General features: G+C 39.4%; 1 protein-coding gene across 16 annotated transcripts in view; it reads right to left on the bottom strand.

Annotated features, from left to right (window-relative positions):
* Positions 1-291: 291 nt before the first annotated feature.
* LMO7 (LIM domain 7) overlaps positions 292-22,767 on the bottom strand; it is a 226,137-nt gene continuing 203,661 nt past the window's right edge. For 9 of the 16 annotated variants that reach the window (XM_059684851.1, XM_059684845.1, XM_059684850.1 and 6 more), the window contains 14 exons: positions 22,032-22,219; positions 20,834-20,894; positions 19,021-19,077; positions 17,106-17,131; positions 16,791-16,895; positions 15,294-15,386; positions 14,414-14,916; positions 13,462-13,527; positions 11,316-11,368; positions 8,779-8,992; positions 5,464-5,739; positions 3,550-3,658; positions 2,354-2,456; positions 292-1,035 (listed from right to left, as the gene is read on the bottom strand). In XM_059684851.1, coding sequence (XP_059540834.1) covers positions 1,013-1,035; positions 2,354-2,456; positions 3,550-3,658; positions 5,464-5,739; positions 8,779-8,992; positions 11,316-11,368; positions 13,462-13,527; positions 14,414-14,916; positions 15,294-15,386; positions 16,791-16,895; positions 17,106-17,131; positions 19,021-19,077; positions 20,834-20,894; positions 22,032-22,219 — 1,877 coding nt within the window. In that variant the 3' untranslated portion in view covers positions 292-1,012. The remainder of the gene's footprint in view (positions 1,036-2,353; positions 2,457-3,549; positions 3,659-5,463; positions 5,740-8,778; positions 8,993-11,315; positions 11,369-13,461; positions 13,528-14,413; positions 14,917-15,293; positions 15,387-16,790; positions 16,896-17,105; positions 17,132-19,020; positions 19,078-20,833; positions 20,895-22,031; positions 22,220-22,767) is intronic. The other 7 variants (XM_059684848.1, XM_059684852.1, XM_059684860.1 and 4 more) reach the window with 4 other exon arrangements.

The raw sequence follows: 22,767 nt of genomic DNA, 5'->3' as shown, positions 1-22,767 counted from the left end.
TGTACTGCATTCAAAAACAGCTTCCCATAAAAAATAAAGTTCCTTGTTAAAATTTTTTCTATAAAAACAATATCAAGAGTGTGGTGATAGTTTCAGAGGTATACATTTATGCCCAAACTTGTCATATTGTACAGTTTATATATGCAATTTATTATGTCAATTTATACCTCAGTAAAGATGGTAAATAAAACATATCACAAAAAGTCACATACTGAAATATGACTAAAGTACTTGGAAGGTAGACACACAAAAAACACACACAAGAAAAATAAATAAAAAAAGAACCACTCCTTAAATGCATCAGCAATTTTATTTACAAATACAGTTGGACAGAAAGGCTCACTACTTCCTGGTATACAATTTTTGGTATACAAACTATAGTGATTTTTCATTAATGAAAAGCAGCAGCTTTCTATTGAAAACTGGCTAGTGACAATTCTAAAGAAAACAGGGCTCCCCTCATCAAGCAAATAGCATTTCATATAAGCTAATTGTTTTCAAATCATTATAGCTGAAAAGAAGGATACAGAAAGCAAATTTGGGGGTGCATTTTAGTGACATTTTCCATATGGTTCTGTATTAATTTAGCATACGTTACAATAAACAGCAAATGCAATTATATATTTATATTAACTATTTCAAATAATGTTTTAGAACCTTTAAAAAAAAAACAATAAAATAACCCTCTTCAAAACCCCACTGATCATTATCAGCCTCAAAAATATTTTGAAGTTCTTTTTACCCTTGTGCTGTTAGGATGCTGAACTCAGAAAGTAAATACTGCACTTTTCCCCACACATAATTACCTCCTTATAAATAAACAACAACAAAAATACAGGTTCTACCAAGTCTATACTGCTCTGATGTAATCTACAGAGGTAAAAAAAAAAAAAGTGTTATTCTTTAAAAAAAGAGAAAGAGAGAAAGACATACAACATATATTTATAGATCTACATCAGCAGCAACCAACTCTTCTTCTATCTGCAACAGTGCTTTCGTATGGAGGCTTACATCACATGGCGGTTGGCCGTCCAGCTGATCAGGCAGGGAGAGAAGAAAGAACAGCGCTTAGATTCAGAAACTCTGGAATATTGCCATTTGGGATGCATAGCAGTAATCACTCAGAGAATGGCCTCTCGAGGCAGAAAGTCACCTTGTCACTCACTGAGGATAAAGCGAGGCAAATCACAGCCTCTGGACACTAGAAGTCTTGGAACTGCTGGTATAGAAGTAAGTTACACTCAACTCTCTTTTATTTGTGTTGGAGAAAAGGCATGGGTACTTTTTCCATGGTGAGTCCCCCAAATATAAATTCTATTTGGCTTTGAAATTTGATTGAAGAGAGAAAAGCACACACACATATACACACTCCCCCCCCCCCCCCCATTGCACACCCAGCCTTGACATTCTCCAAGCTCAGTGGCAGCATCCAGAGAAGGACTGGGCTGCTGGGGTAAGAAGACTCAGACCCCGCTGACAGATAAAAGAGAGTTGACTGGGCTGAAACCATTTCCAAAGCACTCTTCACATAACGGGCCATATAAATACCTCTGAGTTCAAAAGCAAAGGGATTTGCTGATACCACTTGTAACACCCTTTCACATTGGGAAGAAACACATGTTACCAGCATCAAGGTTCAAAACATACACGGCAGTAATGGCTGTCTTCGTGGAGCTATAAGCAATACGCAACCTAATCACGCTACCCGCAGTTTCATAGCACACTTAGAAACAAAAACATGATTAGACGCAAAATAGCATGTGACGTTGAAAAACTCAACTTTTCCGAAAATAACAAGGAAATGCCATATAATCAGACTTCATGCTCTCCTTTTAAAAATGTGTATGTTGATATCTGGTTACGTAATAATGAAGGATAAACTGACTATTCTCTATGACCTTTCAAACCACAGTTTTTAAAACTGATCATATTCTAAATCACATAATCAGAGCCCCTTGTTAAATAATAGAAATCAGCTAACGGCTAATGATGAGAGAACACTTGATGACAGTCTACACCAAAAATTCATGTTCACTGTGTTTCGGTTTGTTCAGATCCTCAGGTCATTGGCAGTTTCTCCAGACGGAGCAGACCCCACAGGACATCGTCCTGACTTGGGCACACGCCCCTCTCCAGTTCCTCAGCCCCACACCCACCCTGTGTGGCTGCACTCCTGAGCTCTGACCCACCCACCGTACCCTCTTGGAATGGGTGGGCCACACTAAGGTTCCTGAGACCTGGAGTTCTAAGGCAGGGAGCTCGAGGGGGAGATGGACGCAGGTTCAGGGAAATGCATGGGAACGCGCGGTTTCCTTAAAAGATTAGAAATTTTCTCCCTGATTTGCTCTCTTACATTTGAATCGGAGATAGCAGTTGTTGCAGTAGAGTTGGTTGTTTCGGATTCTGACTTCGGCTCCTGAGGAAGAGCCTCCGAGGTCACACTCACAGGCAACACACTGAGAACAAAAAAAATGCACATGCGATGAGCTCAAGAAAGGTTGGGACGCTCCTGGAAAAAACAACTGAGCAAAATGCAGCTAATAAGCTCTTAGATATATTTCAGGGGGAAAAAAGCCAAAAGATAATTAGTAGATTAAAATCAAGCCTGCTAGATGAGACATTAAAGAATTCATAGAGCCAATTTTAAGAGCCAAGATGATCATTCTAAATATACCAAAAGAGCAAAAACAATTCATTGACTGGCTTACAGAAAGCGAGTCTTCTCTTCTCACTGGGGAATGAGAGAGGATAAAGCACCACATGAAAGAACCGTGGGAGTGAATGGATGCTGGGGGTCTGGCACTCGGCTCTGGCGTGGGACTCGCCCAGGGCTCCCACTGCACCAGCCTGGCAAGTGTTCGCACCTCAAGGCTGGGCATTTTGGTTCCAAGTGCTCCAACACTAATAATTGTGACTCATTCTGCTTTCCCTAGAAACAGCCCACGCCAGCAATATACAAGCTTAAACAAGCTGTGGTCTGTGGGACTCTGGGATCAACAACTGGAATCACTCTATGGCCCAACACAAGATCAAGAATCAAATAGATGTGTCTCTAAAGACAGTTACCGCAAAATAAAGTCATTACAGCCTTAGTTCTTTCTCATGTGTAAGCAACCATCAAGTGCAAGCAGCTGTGCAACTGTAAAAATATTTCCCATGCTTTTCCTTAGTCAAAGCTAGGCTTTTAGATACTTTTATAATTGCACGTCCCATCCCCATGCTGTTAATGACATTATTAAATTACATTTCAAATATGCCGAGGACCGCATGACAGAGAAAGCATTTATGCACTGTAAATTTTACTAATGGAATCTTCACAGATTGGAGATGGGGAGTGCAGAGCATTTCTACAACTTTTGAAGCCAGGTTCAGGATTTGAGAACTAAGTAGTAGCAAGCCATTTGCAAATGATTCCAAATGCAGCACAGATCGACAAATACAGCAGCACCTAGCTCGCTAACGGCACGTCCATCCCCAGGGCGCAAAGCAGCCATGCGCTCTCCAAGCAAAGCTTTGCAGGGCAGCAGCGGCTGTTTATCTTAATCTCACCTTAAAACAATATAAATGATAACAAAGACCCAGGGACTCGATGATCATGGCGGCTCCTTTGCCCAGAATGTTATTACAGTAGGAGCACATGCGCTTCCCACTGACTGACCTAGATGCAGAACGAGAGTGGAATGGAGGCTTTCATCTGTGCAGCTCAAGGTTATTATTTTACAATCACACTCGGGTGTTAACAGTAACAATTTGGGAAAGTCTCTAATCTGTGGGAGGAAAAGTTTCACCAGCCAATCAAAATGTGCCCTGATTCTATTATACCTTGAAGGATCTCTGTGATGGTTCAGAAATCCTTGATGCCTATTCAATAAATGAACAATTTTGGTGTAATTAGTGCACTCTGCATTTCGAGAGGCTACCCTCCTTAGATCAACTTGTATTCAGCGGTCGTCTCCCCTCTTCCAAAGCACAAGTCTAATCATGTCATCTCTCACCAAAAGAGCAGCCCACCACTTCTTCCGAAAGGCCTTGGAAGCTACCCCCCCAACCTTAGTTTCCCATCCTCTTTTTCATTCGCCCAATATTTCATTTAAACAGAAGTAGCTGCTTTCCTTACTGTGCCTCTGGCTTGAGGACTGCCTCTGGAGAGAATGAAATGGAAAATGCCTGTCAGCTACCGTTTAGATACGTAAGGAGAGTTTCTACCTCCCTTTGGATACAAGTCTCACCTTTTCTCCAAGGCGGGAAGGGGTAGGCCACTTCTTACCTCTGGATGCCACAGTACTAGCCTAGCACTTCGGTGGCACTGAAAGTGCACAGCTGTGGAGTGCCTCATGTCACAGCACCACCTCCCAGACACAGGCCTTTTCAGGCAGAAAAGCCCTTGCCCGTCTCCTGTGTGTTCTCCCGGGGGGGGCTCTCAGGAAATGGGTACTGTCTCCCCCACACATGGCCTTCATCTTCCTTTATAATTGACCATAAATTCTCACCCCACCTTCTCTCAACTCAAACTCCCTGACACATTTTATAGATCCTGGTACAAGCAACATTTTTAGATGCATCTAAAATATATTCTCTTAAGAAAAACCCCTTATTTAATGGGTAAAAAAATCCCAATATAAATCATTGTGTTTCTACTTTTCAGTATTTCATTTGCACGAGGAGCAGTATACTGGTACGCTAGCAGCACTACCTTTGGGTAACACTAGAAACACTGCTGTGTGTGGCTTCATGAAGCCTCAGTGATCAGTGGAGAAGCTACGCAGATCTAAACACCCAATGCCTGCTGCTATCTGAGCTTTCCTCCATAGCAAAAGGCAAGTTTTTATTCAAGACCTATGGTTATAACTCCTCCACAGTTCCCATGGCATATGATCCACAGAATCAGTTGATGTCGTCTGAACAAAATGTCAGCAAACCAGTAAGAGGCAGGCAATACTTTTGAAAATCAAGAGCCAAAAAAACAAAAAACAAACAACAAAAAAACAGTATCTAACTGCTTAAAAGTTCCATAGACAATGGAGCTTGGTTACAATGCTTTCCTTTTACACTCAGTTTCTATAAAATGAGTTTGTATTGTCTCATTAAAGCAGTCAACCCTTTTACAAGACTACTTTTGCTCATAAATTTCAAATGCATTCATAGGCTACTGTGTATCTGTATGATTGCATATTGAGAACGATCCAGGTACATCTGCACCCAAGTCACTGACCACAGCACTGGCCAATGAGACAGCGGCAATGATGCTGGTATTTGAGAGGTCACCAAGGGCTTCGGGAGACATCCATCAATGCTCTTAGAAAGCTATGAGGAAAGCCCTTTGAACTGATCTGACAAAAGAACACAACTTGATACATTCAAAAAGGCATGGCTTTCTTTGGGAAGCTTGGACCAGATTTGGAGGGAATTTTAATGAAAAAGTACCCCTGAAATTAAGAAAAGGAGAAACCCAAAGGGCCTCACCTGTTGCGTGGCTGCGATGGGGAAGCGGAAGGGCAATGGCTGCGTGGAGTGGGCGACGGTGCGGGGCTGGTCTTCACGGGCCCCGCCGCAGGCGGGGGTACGCTGGAGGACGGATTTCGCATGTAGGCACGGTTGGACGTGGACACCAGCTGAGGGGGTGGGCGGCTGAAGTCTTGGACAGAGGAAGAAGCATAGACCCCAGTGGACTGACTGAGCCAAGGGGACTGTCTCCAAGAATTGGACCTTGGGGACTCCAGGTTATCTAGAGATTCGCCTCTGAAACAGAAAGGATTAGCCACAATTACATAACACAGTCAACCAGAAATTATTTAACATTACAGTCACTAAAACATCACTTTTATATATTTTATAAGCAGGTGTTAATCTAACAAGTCCAAGTATATATAAATCTACTTTTAAAACTGAAGTTTCTCTTCATCAGAGGCATCCTGGTGTTTCATATTCAGTTAACCTTCATTGATTTCTATTTTTATTTACTTGGTGCTTAGGTTAAAGAATAAATACCAAAGTAGAAAGGAAAAGACAAAGAAAAGTATTTTTAAATAAAATACTCAAAGACCACATATATTTGCCCTTTAAATCTTTAACTGTTTAGACATACCAATCTTCATTTTTAGACCCCAAACAAATGAAACCACACACATCTTTTTAAACACCTAGATATGTCCAGTATTAGACTAAACACTGTCACAAAAATATTGAATTTTTTAATCTTCACAATACTATGTACAAATATATATATAATCTCATAGAAGTTAACTTGTCCATAATAAAAAGAGCAAGCCAGTGGTCGACTGGCTTTCAAACCAAAGTCTCCCTGATTCCAAAGTAATCCAGGCCATTGCTACTGTGTAGCCCTCATTCATTCACCACCAAAACCTCATGCAAATACAAAGTTTGGGAAATCCCTCTTAAATGAAGTAATATACTTACATTAATTCTTATCTATTAAAAAAATGACTCCAAATTATGAGGGTATGTTTCTACCTAGTCAATTTTGTTATTATTTTTAAAACTTTATCTCTTATCCCAAATTTTAAAAATATATATTTTTTCTTTTGAAGTTATATAAGTACTACATCATCATGATGAGAAAGACCCACGCAGTAGACAAGGGTATCTGAAGGAATAAGGTTTTCCCCTCTCTCACCACAATTTACTTGTGCTAATCCCAAAAGTTACCATCATTAACTGTGTATCCTTCTACAAATTGACATATGTGAGTATAGCAATGTCTATAGTCATATGCAATATATGTGATATGTTTACCATTCTTAAACAAATAGGATTATTCTACAATGCATATTCTTCATTACTTTATTCCATATAATATATATGGTCTTAGAACTATCTTCATGTCAGTTCATGTGATATGACACTTTCGTGGCGCCCCCCAATGAACCCTCCCTCCTGGCATCTGTGCCCTTGTGTAGTCCCCTCTCACTGATTCTGGGCTTGGCCATGTGACATGTAGACATTTGGGACATGAGCAAGCATGATACAAATGGAGGTTTGCTAATAAGCATTAGGGCTTATCCTCTTGCAAGGTTTCCTCTTTGAATCCAGGTGCTGTGTCATGAGGCTGCCCAAGCAGCTATGTGGAGAGCCCACATGGAGAAAAGAGGCTCCCAGCCGAGTTCTCAGTGGAGCCTCTCCCTCAGGGGCCAGCAAATCACAGCCACGGCCAGCCTATGGACAACTTGTGGGCGAAAGGTATTTCATATTTTCAGTCATAAAACAACCAGAACAAAGAAAATCTGACAAAGACTTATGTGGCCTACAATGTAAATTATTCACTATCTGTCTTCATACAAAAAAAATTTGCCAGCCCGGCTCTGAATGACTACAGCTGTCCAGGTTCCCTGACCAACACCATGTAAAGAACTGCCCAGTTGACCCTCAGAACTGTGAGATGCGAATCATTATTTTAACCCACGAAGTTCTGAGCAGCAATATGCTGCTTTCTATTCTTTAATAGTTGTATCATATTCTACCTAATCTGTGAGCCATCATTTATTTAATGAGTACTAGGGACACTTTTTTTTTTAAATTGTATATTTAATAATATTTAAGTACTAGAGGCCCAGTGCATGAAATTCTTGCCGGGGGTTTGGGGTGGGGGGGGGCTGACCCTCAGCCCAGCTTGCACCCTCTCCAATCTGAGATCCCTTCACAATCCAGGACTGCTGGCTCCCAACCGCTCACCTGCCTGCCTGATGGCCCCAACCGCTTTTGCCTATCAGCCTGATCACCTCCTAACCACTCCCCTGCCAGCCTGATCGACGCCTAACTGCTCCCCTGCTGGCCCAATTGCCCCTAACTGCCCTCCCCTGCTGGCCTGGTCACCCCTAACTGCCCTCCCCTGCTGGCCTAGTCACCCCTAACTGCCCTGCCTTGCTGGCCTGGTTGTCCCTGACTGCCCTCTCCTGCCGGCCTGACCCCACAACTGCCTTCCCCTGCAGGCCTGGTCCCTCCCAACTGCCCTCCCCTGCAGGCCTGGTTCCCCCCAACTGCCCTCCCCTGCGCCCCCAACTGCCCTCCCCTGCTGGCCTGATCGCCCACAACTTCCCTCCCCTGCCAGCCATCTTGTGTCCACATGGGGGTGGCCATCTTGTGTGTTGGAGTGATGGTCAATTTTCATATTACTCTTTTATTAGATAGGCGAGGCCCTGGATAGGTAGCTCAGTTGGTTAGTTGGTTAGAGTGTTGCCCCAGTGAGTCAAGATTGCAGGTTCAATCCCCAGTCAGAGTACACACAAGAATTAACCAGTAAATGCATAAATGGGTGGAACAACAAATCTCTCTCTCTCTCTCTTCCCCCCACTGAAAATCAATAAAGTAATAATAATAATAAAGTATATATTCTTTGATTCATTATCTCATTATAAACAAATAAACAGAAGCTTAATTTTAAGTCCAGCATCCAAGGAAGCACCAAGAACTGCATGAATTATTTAAGTGCCCAAATCACACTTCAGACTTTTACATCCAGCTCTGAAACCTATTAGTCATTTGGTTTTGTCCACATGTATTCCCTGCTGGAGCCACAGTCTCCTCATGTGGAAAACAGGGAGCTTATCCCTGCCTCAAAACATTTTCCCCAGACAAAGCAACTGGTACGGGTCTGGCACCTGAGTGCCCAATGACATTTGCTTTACTTCCCTCTCTCCCACTACATCTTGGATTAAGAGAAGAAATTATGACATCTCTTCACCCAAAGTAGCCAGCATGTCTAGAAATTAAATATTTGCCTCGCAGCACAGAAGAGGAAGTAATTCCTAAAATGTCTCGCACCTTCTCATAATCCCAGGCAGACAAATGGGATCTTTATTGACGCTGGAACTGCGCTGACGGATCCAGCTGCTGTCGGTGTGAAGGGATGTTTTCTTCCTCATTTCTTGAAGGATCTGTTGCCTCTCCAACTCTGCTCCTGATGGACCTGGCTCCTTCTTGGCGCTCCTCTGTGTTGAGCTACCGTTCCCAACTCGGTCTAAATATTTATGGCTTCCTAAATTAAAAACACACCCAAAGCTGCAGGGTTAGCACATTAAAAAAGGAAGAGTGGATGCATCTCCAAATAGAAGGTAGCAAAAAATGTGCCATTGTGCACATATGCTAACATTATCAATTCTCAATGAGGCTGCTGCCTGGGAACCTACTCCTGGAAATTCCAATTCCACACCCAGAGGCACATCACAGAGCGCACTCAGGAAAACTAAGGAGGCTGCCTGAAAAGGAGACAACCACACTGATTTCGGCGATAGGGAGTTACTAAATGCTCATCCAGAGGCGGTTTCTCTTCCACTTTTCCCTTCCTTACTAAATTAAGTCCATTGAGCTCATGCTCACTGAATGTTTGCTGTGACAACTCTACAGGGAGCTGGGTGTTCTCTCAAAAAACTTACACGTCCCCTGGGGAGAGAGTGAAGACATACAAGCATGCATCTGTAGATGCCATGACTAGAGCCTCCATGGTATAAGTCTATGACTTTAAGTCACGACCAAATTGAAGAAATAAGAGCATATTCAATCACTCCACTGGCTTTTGTGAAACTGGAAAATAGCCACGTCGCCCGAAGGATAACCAAGGGATGTTATGAGACTTGTTTCTCTTCTAAGAAACTGACAAAGCGACAAGACAAATTTACGAATGAAAATTAAGTCAAGTTTTATCCTGAAGGCTTTGTCTCATTGGGTTTGCTGGTTACTTTCTGGTTTGGTTAGAACATCCATAACTTTGAAATCCTCCCCACCTTGATTTGGATTAGGAAATTTCACCTAATGATATATTTTATTTTCTTTCCAGATTCACTGCTATTGACATTCTTTCGAAATTCATGATGTGTCTCTGCCTTAGTTCATCTTCAAGTAAGCCATGAATAAGGCAGCCAAAGGTTCCTTATGTACATCTATGTTTTTATTTGTGTATCACACAACTCACCAATTTTGTCAGATTTGAAATGAAAGGTTTTCTATTTTAAAAGTACCTTATTGGCATAACCAAGTTTTTTAGTAAAATATTTGATAACTTCCACTACCTGCGATTCATTTAGTTAAGGGGAGAAGACATACATGCCAGAATAATCAGGTTAACACCAGCCACAGATACCAATGAGTCAATTTCAGAGAGTCACACTTGCCATTACTAACACGTCATGTGTTTAAGTTCAGGAGAGAAAATGATCAATGCAGGTTAACAATGTTTCACAGCAGACAGAAGTACTTAAAACTTCATTTCCAGGGTGGTTAGTGGCAAATTCAGGGGAGAAGAAACTAGAAATCCAAATAGGTGAGACCAGGAGAACCAGGTCAGAAAGCATCTGGTAAGTTGGAGGCTGAGAGAGAGAACACTTAGGTTATAGTTAAGCGTTCCTAATGGGAACAACAGCAAAAGAGGCTGGAAAGATAAACTAGGGCCAGATGATGAAAAGGAAAGGGGTGATCATAGAACCTAATAAAAACTGTACATTCTACAAGTTTCAACAAGAAGTGACAAACTGACCATTCGGACCTGTACATGTGGTTTGGCTCACAGAGGGTTTTACATTTTTAAATTCCTTGTCAGTGCTTAAAATATAACACGAAAATCCAGAGTTTGTGTGTTTGTCTTACTTCTCTTGCAACAGAAATGGTCAGTGATCACAGGCTTGCACTCTCCCACTTGGCAGTAACAGGCTGGAGCGGGTAGGAGTGGCTGTCCACTTAGATGGGTGTGTTCATGTTCACCAAGCTCACCTCAACCCTCACCTGGACCTCCATTCGTTTACATAACTGACCAAAGCCCTGCTTCCACAAAGCCTGGTATGCAAACCTTGCTTAAAATGATGCCTTTCTCTTAGTTTTTTTCTTAGTTGTATAACATCAGCTACATGTGTGCCTAGCAAGGCACTCTATACTAGCAATATCAGGTTCCAAATTGTTTTTGCCAAGTTAGTAAAATCATTACCACTTTGGGTTTTTTGACATCTAAATGGTACAATTTCTACTTCATATGCAATTTTTAAGTCCTCTAGGATTCTGCAGAAAACTTTTCTGCCATTCCTTTAGCTACAAGGTGAAATCTACTATACAAACCTCTATCAGCAGCACTTGTCAAAATTCCCACATATTTCATTAGCTGTTTAAAACCATTTTAAGCTCCCAGTACTCCCCCCCTTATAAAGTAAAGCCAAAATAAGCAAAAGATAGTTTTGTTTTTAAACACAAATGCTAAGAATATTCGGTATTTTAACTATGTAATCTTAATGAACCGGAAATATCTTGACCTTAAAAATACTGATCGTAGCGTGTGATAGCATAAATAAACAATTTTGGAAAAACTTCACATTTACCATTTTTATTTGTGGGGAAATCATCCAGCTCGGTAGTGGACCTGGATTTATTCCTAGAACACAGAACACAGTGTATTACACATGTCTCATTAAGAACATCCCTTTCATATTTATGAAGAACCAAAAATATAACTTTTTAAAGACGCAATTTATTTTCTATGTCTGTTGAGAACATTTATTTTTATATCAAGGATTTTTCATGTTGCACAAACTAGCAGGAAACAGTGACATCTCTAGAGGAGAGAAGAGCTTGATGCTAGAAATATATAATCATGTGAAAATCTCCTGCATCTTGTATGATGACTAAGCTTACGATTTGACCCAATTATGTACTTCAACTCTCTTCTAGACCCCAGTCTTACCGGATGTACAAAGCTTTTGTCATCAGGGTTCCTAACATCAGACGGTCCTACTTGCTTCATACTGTCCAAGGGTCAAGAAGTCAACTTTTGGGGCACTAGGGTGCTACTCTGAAAGAGCAACTCACCAAATGCTATCCTAGCATTCTAAAGAGGCACTGAAGTGCGCTGGCAGAAGCAACTTCCGAAAATGCCTGACTTGGTAATGCCAACTGTAGGTCTGCATAGCAATACTTGCTGACCTCATTCTCATTCTACTAGGCACTTTAACTTCAAATAATAGTAATAAAAATGAGTGATGATATATGTTACCATACATATGTACGCTTGTGTATGTATACATTTAATAGTGGATAATACATAATAATGTAACATGACTGTTAGCAACATTTATGAATGGTTTCATTAGTATTCACACAGAAGAAAATACTTTTATGACACACTCCTTAATTCCTTGAGGGCATGCTACATCACAAATGCCTAAGTATTTCATATTTTTGAGGATTCCTTAAGTTTCCTATCTCTGCAATCTAATTATTTTCTCCAGGTAATGAGCTATATAATTAAAGCTTACTTAATTATACAAAGAAACCCATGGCTTTAAAAAGGAGATATACATATTTTAATCATCTACAGGTACCCAGAATCACGTATTATAAGTCAGGTGATTCACCACTAGAGCTTTTTCCTGCTGACTATCAGCCTGTCATTACCTGTATAGTCCTCTTCTTTTCCTATCTACTCTGAGTCCTAGTCAGTCTCCTGACTGCCTATACAGATGAGTCTTTCCTTATCTAGAAGGCAAACTTCCTAAAGAAATTTCAGCTCTGAAAACACAAATCAATGGTCATACACTGGATATTTTTATTCTGTGTAATGATTTCAAAAGTGCAACTCATTTTTTAAATTATTTAAAAAACATTAAATTTAATGATTTAGGAAATTTTGAAGAAGCACATATAACTTTTCAGATATCTGAAATCCTATCTGTATTCCCCCAAAACTGACCAGTAGTTCTAATCAAATTAAGAGAGGGGCCACATTTCTCATTTCAGATGTCCTCATGTAACTTCATTTTGGGCAAGCCTATGCCATGGCTTATAATTGCTTTTTAAAAAATTGTTAAGGTAGATTGCAAAAAATGAACACAATTCTCCCCCTGTGCCCATTCCCCATGCATTATGGCCCCTCCCACAAAGAGGCAGAGTTCTTCTCCTCTCTGTGAACTTGGGCTGGCCCTGTGACTTTACTTGAAATAGTAGAATGAGGCAGAAGCAATGGTGTGCCAGGTCAGAGCTGAGACTGGGAGGTGCCCGGCATGCTTAATTCTCCTTAATTCTCCTTAACACACTCTCTCTCTCTCTCTCTCTCTCTCTCTCTCTCTCTCTCTCTCTCTCTCTCTCTCTCTCGGCTCTCCCAGCCACCACGTATGCAAGGCTGCACTGCTTTGCTGCATGTTGAAAGCACACGGCCCAGTTGGGCTCATCGCTCCAGCTGACAACCAGCCAACTCCCCAAAAGTTACCTAGTAAACTGGCAGTAGACACATGATGAGTGCAATCAACTAAAAGAACTGTCAACTGAGTTCAGCCCAAAAAGCTGACCCACAAAATCACAAATTAAGTTACTACGTTGAGGGGTAGTTTTACATATCAACCAGCAAGTTCTCTTTGCATCCCACAAAAGATCAAGAGCTATAGTAGTTCTACAAAAACACCTAGGCAAGCCCTCAGAAATTCATATGAAGTCAATTACTCCTACCAAATTACAAGGAAATGTTCTACACACCTGTCACTAGGAAGCAAACCTGAAGATTCTTCCTCTCCCTTTGGTATATCATAGGAATCAACAGGCCTGAAAGATGGAAAAGGTTTATGATAAAAATAAAACTTTGATGCCTTCCCTGGGTTTAAGAAATAGATAACAAAATTATGTTATTCTAGCACCTGTATGAGAATGCTCTCTTGTTTGAAAACTAAACACACAGAAGTATTTCAATCAATCATTGAAGAAAACAGACCTACAGCTACCAACAGACATTTGCAATTCATTCCACAAATACATGCTGTGTGCCTGCTATGACCCCGTAGGGTTCTAGGGAAACAAAACAAACTTATTGGCCTCCTAATGCTTACATTTTAAAGGGGCATGCAGGCCAACCACAAGCGAATAAATGCATATTATAAAGCAGAGAAGGGCACACGGAGGAAAGGGGTAGGGAGAGCCGTGTTTCTTAGATGAGGCATTTTAGAAAGCCTGAGAAGGTGACATTGCATCGGAGACTTAAACAAAATGAGTAAGACAACAAACATGTGAGGGAACACTTCTCCAGGCACAGGAACTAGAAAATGCAAAAATCCAAGGGGCAGAATACGTTGTGCATTCTCCAGATAGGAAAGGGATGATAGTGCAGCTATGACACACCAAGTGAGGGGAAGTCAGAGGAAGGTAGGTAGACCAAAGGGCCAAGACACTTCATACAAGCCTTCTCAGGCCCCAGAGAGGAGTTCAGGTGGTATTCTAATGTGAGGGAAGCCATTTGGAGACACTGAGCAGGAAAGTAAGGTGATAGGCTCAGATTTACAATGGGATCGGTTCACTCTGGCTGCTTGTGTTCACTTGTGTAGAGAATGGATGGTAGGGAGCAGGAAAACCAATTAGGTGCCTTCGAAGTGAGGAATGGATACAGCTAAGCCAAGACAACTGAAAATCACATGTACCCATTGGCAAGGGAACAGACCTTCTATACTGGTATATTCTGACTGACGTCTCCCGCTCTCTCTCTGCCTGGTGCATCTGTTCTTCTGTGCGACGCTTCTGCTCCTCTGCCTGGAGCCTCTGCTCCTCGGCCTGGCGCCTCTGCTCCTCGGCCTGGCGCTTCTGTTCTTCTGCGTAGCGCTTCTGCTCCTCTGCCTGGCGCTTCTGCTCCTCAGCCTGGCGCTTCTGTTCTTCTGCGTAGCGCTTCTGCTCCTCGGCCACAGCCTGACGCCGCACCTCCTCCTGCTCTTCCTCATATTGTTGCTCCTTCAGTTCCCTCTCTTTCTCAATAGTGAGTTGTTCCTGCAGCTTCTTTCTTTGGTCCTCAATCATCCCTTCCTCGTGCCACTGTCTCCTCTCCTCTTCTCCTGCTCGGGTTCCTTCCCTGTCAGAAGACTTGGACCCTTCATCCCAGGTGGCTTCCAAGGTGGCAACAGTAGGCTCCCGTGTGGTCAGAGCTATGTTTGAGTTCAGGACCATCAGCTCCTGCACAACCAGGGGGTGAAATTTGATTAAGATATGTCTATATTCAGTTTTTTATTATATCTATTGTAGTTGGCCCAGAATTCTATTGAAATAATGTTAAATTTTATCACTAACAAAGCCACACATGGGTGATGGAGATGTAACTTAGAAGAAGAAGATACACCTAGAGTCTGTAGATAAAATAATTTAATTATTGAGTAGAGAAACTAGGAGAAATGTTGAAACATCAAAGCAAAGTTCTGATAAATCAGAGCTCATTATATTTTTCAAAGAGATATGTTGGCGAGTGTGTGACAAAAGCCAAGTGAAATGGACAGTCTTCCATTTTTCAGCAGATTTCATCAAGACAGAGAAGGAAGAACATGTTCTAACATTACCTCATTCAAGAACTTGTCATTCTCTCTCTCAGCCTCCTGCTGAGCTCTTTGCCACTCTTCCCTTAGTTTCTCCTGCTCACGTTGGTATTTTTCCTATAAAAAAATGACAGCATATTGATTAATTAGCTAATTACTAGCCTGATGTTAATCTTTTTCATTAGCAGTTTTGTTAGCCCCACCTTTCACCTCAATCTTTAAAGACAGAGATATTTATTTTAACCAATCAGATTTTAGTCCTCAAAATAGAAAATACCATATATTGAAGTAAAATGCAGGTGCTGAGAAAGGGTAGACATTCAGAATTATACCCAAATGCACCCTTTACCATGGTTGTAATTCATTAAAGACCCTAAAGCTAACTGTAAGGGGGACTGAATTTCTCTGCAATAAACTGGCAGTAAGCCTCACAAAGCCTCTTACTCATACAAGAATCTTATGTTCACTGCAGCATTATACACTATGGCCAAAACATGGAAATGTCCTTCGATGGATGATTTGATAAAGAAGATGTGAACATATATTTACTTGAATACTACTTAGCTATAAGAAAGGATAGAATATTACCATTTGCAACAGTATGGATGGATCTTAAGAGTACTGTACTAAATTAAATAAGTCAGAAAGAAAATGACAAGAACCATATGGTTTCACCCATATGTGGGATATAAAACAGAAAACAACAAACAAACTAAAGATACAAACTCATAGACACAGACAACAGAATGGTGGTTAACAGAGAGGAAAGGGATGGGGGGAGGAGGAAGAGAGTAAAGGAGGCCAAATATATGGTGATGGAAGGAGACCAGACTTTGGGTGGTGAGTACACAATGGAATATACAGATGATGTATTATAAAACTGTACACACAAAAATTATAAAATGTTATTGACCAGTGTCACCCAAATAAATTTAATTTAAAAAATAGTACATAGAAAAAAAAAGAAATCCAAACTAGAGTGCCTCATATTTTCTAAAAATAAACACAAGGATTAATAAATGATTTTAAAAGGAGGATTCTGGAAATCGTCAAATGAAAGGTAACTGTCTTTGCGTTTTAATAGAAAATTATTTTTAATACAAAAAAATAATAATTGTATGTTAATACAAAATGCAATACCTATCAAAGTATTTGTTAATTATCAGGTTACTGGCTTTTTAAATTTATATATATATAAATTTATATATATTTTTATTTATATATATATTTATATTTTTTTTTTATTGATTTAAGAGAGGAAGGGAGAGGGGGAGAGAGAGAAACATCAATAATGAGAGAGAATCATTGACTGATTGCCTCCTGCACACCCGCTGCTGGGAATCTAGCCCACAACCCTGGCATATGCCCTGACCAGGAATCAAACCATGACCTCCTGATTCATAGGTCGATACTGAGCCACATGGGCCAGGCGAATTTCTTTTTTAATTTGCTTCTCAGTACTAGTGGCATTTACAGTAACAACAGGCCTACTTCCTGTTGCTCCATGTTATTCTGCTCTACCTGCAGCAGGCGGTCCTGCTCCTTCTGCCACCTCTCCTGCCGCTTTCGCTCCTCCTCTTGATCCCACGCCCAGCGACTCGGGGCACTGATAGTTGGAACTGGAAGCTAACCAGTTATGAGAGAAGAGGTGCAAACAAAGAATATGTTACATCATTAAGTCACCTATGGAAGCATATTTGCATACATAAGTTATTCATATCACCCTGTGTCTAAGCTCTACTAAAGGACAGTTGGCTTTATATTTCAAAGTAGGTCGTTTCAACTTAAAGAGACTGGTCACCTTATTTATTCCAAAAACAAGTGAATGCTACTTACATCAGGAACCACAGAATCAGAGCTTCCTGTACGGCAGCATATGGGTAAGGAAGAAAAAAACACAGTATAAGACTTTCCATGTCTACGAAATAATTCCTTTCAGAGAGTTATGTCACTAGCTGTTTCTATGCCAGTATACTAAGTGACATCATTTTTTTTAAACAACAGGAGTAAATCCTCCTTTTCATCTTAAATTCCATCTGTTTGTTATCCATCTTCCAAATTCAAAGTCAGTTTAAAAGAAAAAGAAAAGAAGAAAGGGTCAATCATGGGTGCTAAGAGTACAACCAATTCTAGGTACAAGCGCTGGATCAATCGTGTATTTATGAATAAGTTAGAGGGTTTGTTTATTAATAGACTGGGGTGCTATCTCATAGTTTGGCCTACTTAAAAAAAAGAATTTCAAATGTTACAATATCTACCAAATCTAATTTTTACTTGTCACTATTCAATTATAATGTGAGAACTCTAAGCTAATTTTCTTAAATAAGCCATCACATCAAACATGTTCAAGAAACCTTTCCTTTTCCTCTACTATTATTTGAAACATAAATATTCAAACTTCATATGTATGGCATAGTGTTATTCTTTTACTTTTTCACGGTGTTATTCTATTTAGTCTTAGGGGGGTCTACATAAGTGTGTGTCTGTCTGTAGTACAATGAATATAAACAAGTAAGCAAATTTCATAAAATACGTATCATATAGTACCTTTAAATTTTCCTGAAACCTCAGCTGTCAAATAAATTATTCACTTACACAATTATATTTTTAAGAAAACTGTTTTGAGACTTAGGAAAATATTCTTCCCTAAAATAGCGTGCTGAAGAAAAGTGAGTAAAAATTAGGATAAAGGAGGAAAAAGATTTGCTTTATTTTAGTCAATCTGAGCTAGAAGTATCATACTGCATCAATTAAATTACCAGGAAAAACAGAAGTTTAACAAAAATATATCGAAACCACTAAGAATACTGACACAAGTAAACCTTGCACATGCATAGCTGGTGAACTATTTCTATGTGTGGTCAAGAGACCGTAATTCAACAAAGGAAGACTACTAGGAGATTGACAAAATATAAAAGTCCAGTAAACATCGTGTTACAAGGCAAGTTTGTAAATCTTTGATCATCTTAAAAGTAAGAAACCATAACATTTTAGACACCAACAGCACACACTCCCCACTGACCGTGCCATTGCATCTCAAATGTTTGGATATTACTTTTAAGTTCTTGACAGTGAAACACAGAGCTCAAACTGCATTCATGAGACAGAGCATCAGGCAAACGTGAGAGGGAAGAAGATGCCACATGCATAGCACATCGTAAGGGAGCATTGCCCAACTACACCAACACAGAGAACCTCAAAATTCACTTGTTCACAAACGTCACCAAAATTTATTTACTTTTAATTTACTTCTAAGTCAACAGAGCAGTACTATCAATACACCAAAACTGCCATCCCAATAATAATAAACCACTCTGCTTTTTTCTTGGGAACATTTTCCAGAACCAAAAAGCAGAGGTCTTTAGAAAGTTAGCCAATGATATGTTGGTGTAATCTAAGATTATGCAATTTGTAGGAAGTAGTAAGGCTTAAATGAAATGCCTCATTTCTTACTGTCACCCAGTGGGGAAAAAAGTGTGTGTTTAATAGCATCTCAATTTTTTAATTAAAAAAGAAAAAAGAAACTTCAGAGGTGCAAGGGACACGCAAAGACCCATTACCACAGAGGTAGACCCATGAGCTGTAAGAAAAGCCTGATGACCCTAGGGAAAGAATGGAAATGGGTTATGTCGTTGGTCACGATGACAGCGAAACCGAAGAGGCTCAGTGCCCAGCACCACAGACCATCAGGAAAGGTGGAGGGTGGGAACAATTCCATGAAAATGCATGAATTGTTAGCTTGGTGGTTTACCTTGTTCAAAAAATTGTGATCGCCTTTTTAAGTTTTTCAAAGAAATAGGTTCAGATGCTAGTTGAAAAATACAAAAAAAAAAAAAAAATCAATAAGATGTCATTCATTTTAATTTCTCACCACTGGAAAACTAAATGATACTTGCTATATATATATATTCCTCATCTATAGCAATATTATTTTTTAATAATAAAAATGACAAAACTGATAGCCACAGAAGACATGTATTATTTCAATGCACAGAGACACACATATTTTTAGTAGTCTATGCTATATTCAAATTAGTAAAAGGAACTAATATTTTGATTAATAAATTTTAGCAGATAAGCAGTCTAATTTCACAAAAGTCAAAACAGCTTTAGGAAAGTAGAAATTAAATATTTTTGCTTAGGTCAGTAAAAAATCTCTTCTAGTACAAGGAAAATTGTTTGTAACTAAGAGTCTTCACAATAGGAGCTCCAGTGGCGCAATCGGTTAGCGCGCGGTACTTATAAGAGTCTTCACAATACAGGTGAGTAAAATAGAAACTAAAGAATAATGGGGAAGAGGACAAGAAAATAAATAATAACCAGAGAAAGAGAAAATAAAAGCAAGTGCTAAACCTAAATCATTCTCTTCTAACTAGAATGCTTTGCCCTCATTTTCAAGATCTTTCAGCCTCCAACTTTAAGTAAAACAAATGGAGTCCTGTCAAATAGAAATGAAAAGAAAAAATTCTGACTTCTCTTATGGGTTTCTCGCGAGATTATGGCAAATGATTATCATACTTCAATATATTCATAAAATATAAATGCAGTTATTACTTGATACTCATTATTGTTTACTTATCTAAAGAAAAAACTGAAATGACAGACCTGTGTAGTGCCACAGTCACTAAGGAGTTAAGTGTCTTATCAGTTTGCTTTGCCTGAGTCACTGGCAGAACAGGACCCGGATGACTTATATTTAAGATCATGAAGAAAAATAAGCCATGCTTTAAAAACTCCTTTGATAAAGAATGCAGTATCAAACAAAACATAGTCACTTCTGATGGTCAGAAACTAAGTACAAAGATAAATAATCAATAAAGAGAGGGAAATTTATAAACTTAGTTTGGCTTTGACATTGGACTATGAACTGGCAAATGCAGATTCAAAGCCACCAGCCTGCTGAGAAAACCCAGGCCGATTCCTGGCAGTCTAGTTTCATGTTAAAAGAAATTGCACCTTCTGTGGGTCGCTTTCCCGGCCTATTTCTTTTGTATGCCTATGGAAACATGTGGCAGCTAAATTATTTATAGGCCAGCAGAAGGAGGAAGAGAATGATAACTCCATAAAGCAAAATTATCCTCGATACTATGCCTGCTTTTTTATTACAAATGGGTACTTTTGCTAACAACTGTTTTTTGCCCTTGGCATTTCCCTATTAATACTAGCCGCCTCCAAGCTTGTCCCTTTCACAACACTAAAGGGAGAAAGGAAACCTCATTCATTGTTTTGTATTTAACCAAGATTCCCTTTGGCAGCATCCCATAGCAAGAAGGCTGATGGCCTGGGCAAAACCAGTCTTTCTTCATTGGCTCAGGCACACAGGCACTCAAAGCTCCTGGACATGCTGCCAAAGCTTTGTTTGCAGTGCCTGCACCATTCTACACGGGAGCCCAGAGAGAGCCCTTCCACATGGCTGCAATCCGATCTGGGTGCTAACCTTTTAGTTTCAACTTGCAGCGGATCAGTTTTTCTTTCACTCACAGGTATTAATGTTTATATTAACAGAACTGCGGTGCTATGACTTTTCTTACACTATAAATGTAAGTTATAATGGTGATGTTTACCTTTTAATTCAAAAGTACTGCTTTCATCACGAATTCCATTGATTTCCTTGGACTCGGTATTCTGGAAGGAATACAAATGCCAGTTAACAACATTCTCTCCAACTGGACTTTGGGCTTAAATAATGCATTTCCTGTTAATGCAAATATCTTTTAGTCAAATGAATTGTTGAGGATATTAATGTATTCTTTACAGCCTTTTACATATACAGTGGGGCCTTGACTTACGAGTTTAATTCGTTCCAAGACCGAGCTCCTTAAGGAGCTCGTTAACTCAAATTACTCTATCAACTCAATGCAAAAACTCGGAGGAGAGACAGCTGGTATCTCAAAACACTCGTTAGTCGGGACACTCCTAAGTCAAGGCTCCACTGTAATAGTTACTTTTTTTTTACTCTTTAAAATTTGGAAGGATTAATGACCAGCTGCAAGCATGGATGCCTTTAAGTTCAATCAGTCATTAATTTTCTAAGAAACAAATAATGATTAGTCCATTTGGCTTGTATTTATGAGTAAGCAACATAGTTATATAGGATTCTCTAACATTTATACTTGTCTTACACGATGTAGCAGGACCTCCTTATTAGATAAAAGAGGGTATCATAGGATAACAACAATACATCTAGGGAGTCAATATAAACGTTTATTTGAAAGTTTAAATCTAAGTATTCCTCTGATACTTAGAAAACTTTCTACATTATAATTATTTTAATCAATTAATGTAACAGGGTATCTTTTAACCACATACATAAATCTACCCAGCAAATTCACCTACTCAAGATTAAATATGCTTCATGGGGTTTTAAATTGCACACAATTACTATACTTATTTTACCAGTAAAGACCAAAGAAAGCATAGAAAAGCCATAGTATATAATTTTACATAATTAATACTTCACATTCACAAAGATCTGAGAAATGGGTATAATGATGAAAGATTGGTAAGAAACACCTGCAAAACACCAGTATGGGATCTTTTGATTTTACCATTATATAACTCATTATTACTCTAATTATTAATGAGTAATGCTCATGATGTTTAAAAATACATTTTACTCTCATTACTATAAATGATCTTATTTAATTATGTGGTTTTTAAAGTAGCATCAAAATTGTTCAGACAAAATAAATTCTTCTCCCCCAACACACATTTCCTACAGTTGCTTTGCTCTAAAAAAATATTCCTCCTCAAAATACTTACAGAATTCTGAAGGCTTTCTGAGAAATCAGTCATTATTGATAGATTTGAAGATCTGTCTGAGTTGTAAATTCCAGAAGTTGCATCAATCCACTTTGTTTCAGGTGAACCTATAATTTTGGTAGCCATACTGGTGAGATTGAGGGTTTTATGCCGTATAAATGGCAGGGAAGGCTGGTCTTTGCCCCAATCTGATTGGCACGTGAAGATCAAGAAATGAGTACACATAAATGTTGAAGTGGAAAGAACAAAGTTACTGAATGCACACATACAATATGCACATACACAAGATAGACAAACAAATCAGGCAGTGTGTGAAAGAAATGAAAAGTTTAAGGATTGTTACCAAGAGACCACCTTCCGAAAACACAAGGGTTAGATCATGTTAATAATGAAAAGACTAGCAAATTTGCTGAATCTTTCTGTAAACCAGGGCTGGAAATTAGTTTTTTTATATCAAAAGTTGGTAGGTCTGTGGTGGTTGAATGTCCACTCCCATCTAACTTCTGTAACTAAGAAACACAATAATGAAGTGTATTTTGAAAGTTTCTTGAGAATGAAAGGCCATCCCCATTTCACTTCTATAAATAAGAAATATAATAATGGAATGTATTTTGAAGGTTTCCTGAGAATGAACAACAGGAATATGGCCTACCATGTTCTCTCTTACACCGGTTACAGTTTTGGTGCTGTAGAGAAAGTCGAGTCGTAGTCTAATTCTTAATACTCAACATAATTA

The sequence above is a fragment of the Myotis daubentonii genome, chromosome 2 (assembly GCF_963259705.1).
Source record: "Myotis daubentonii chromosome 2, mMyoDau2.1, whole genome shotgun sequence".
Classification (NCBI taxonomy): Eukaryota; Metazoa; Chordata; class Mammalia; order Chiroptera; family Vespertilionidae; genus Myotis; species Myotis daubentonii.
This window is presented reverse-complemented; position numbering and strand designations above follow the sequence as displayed.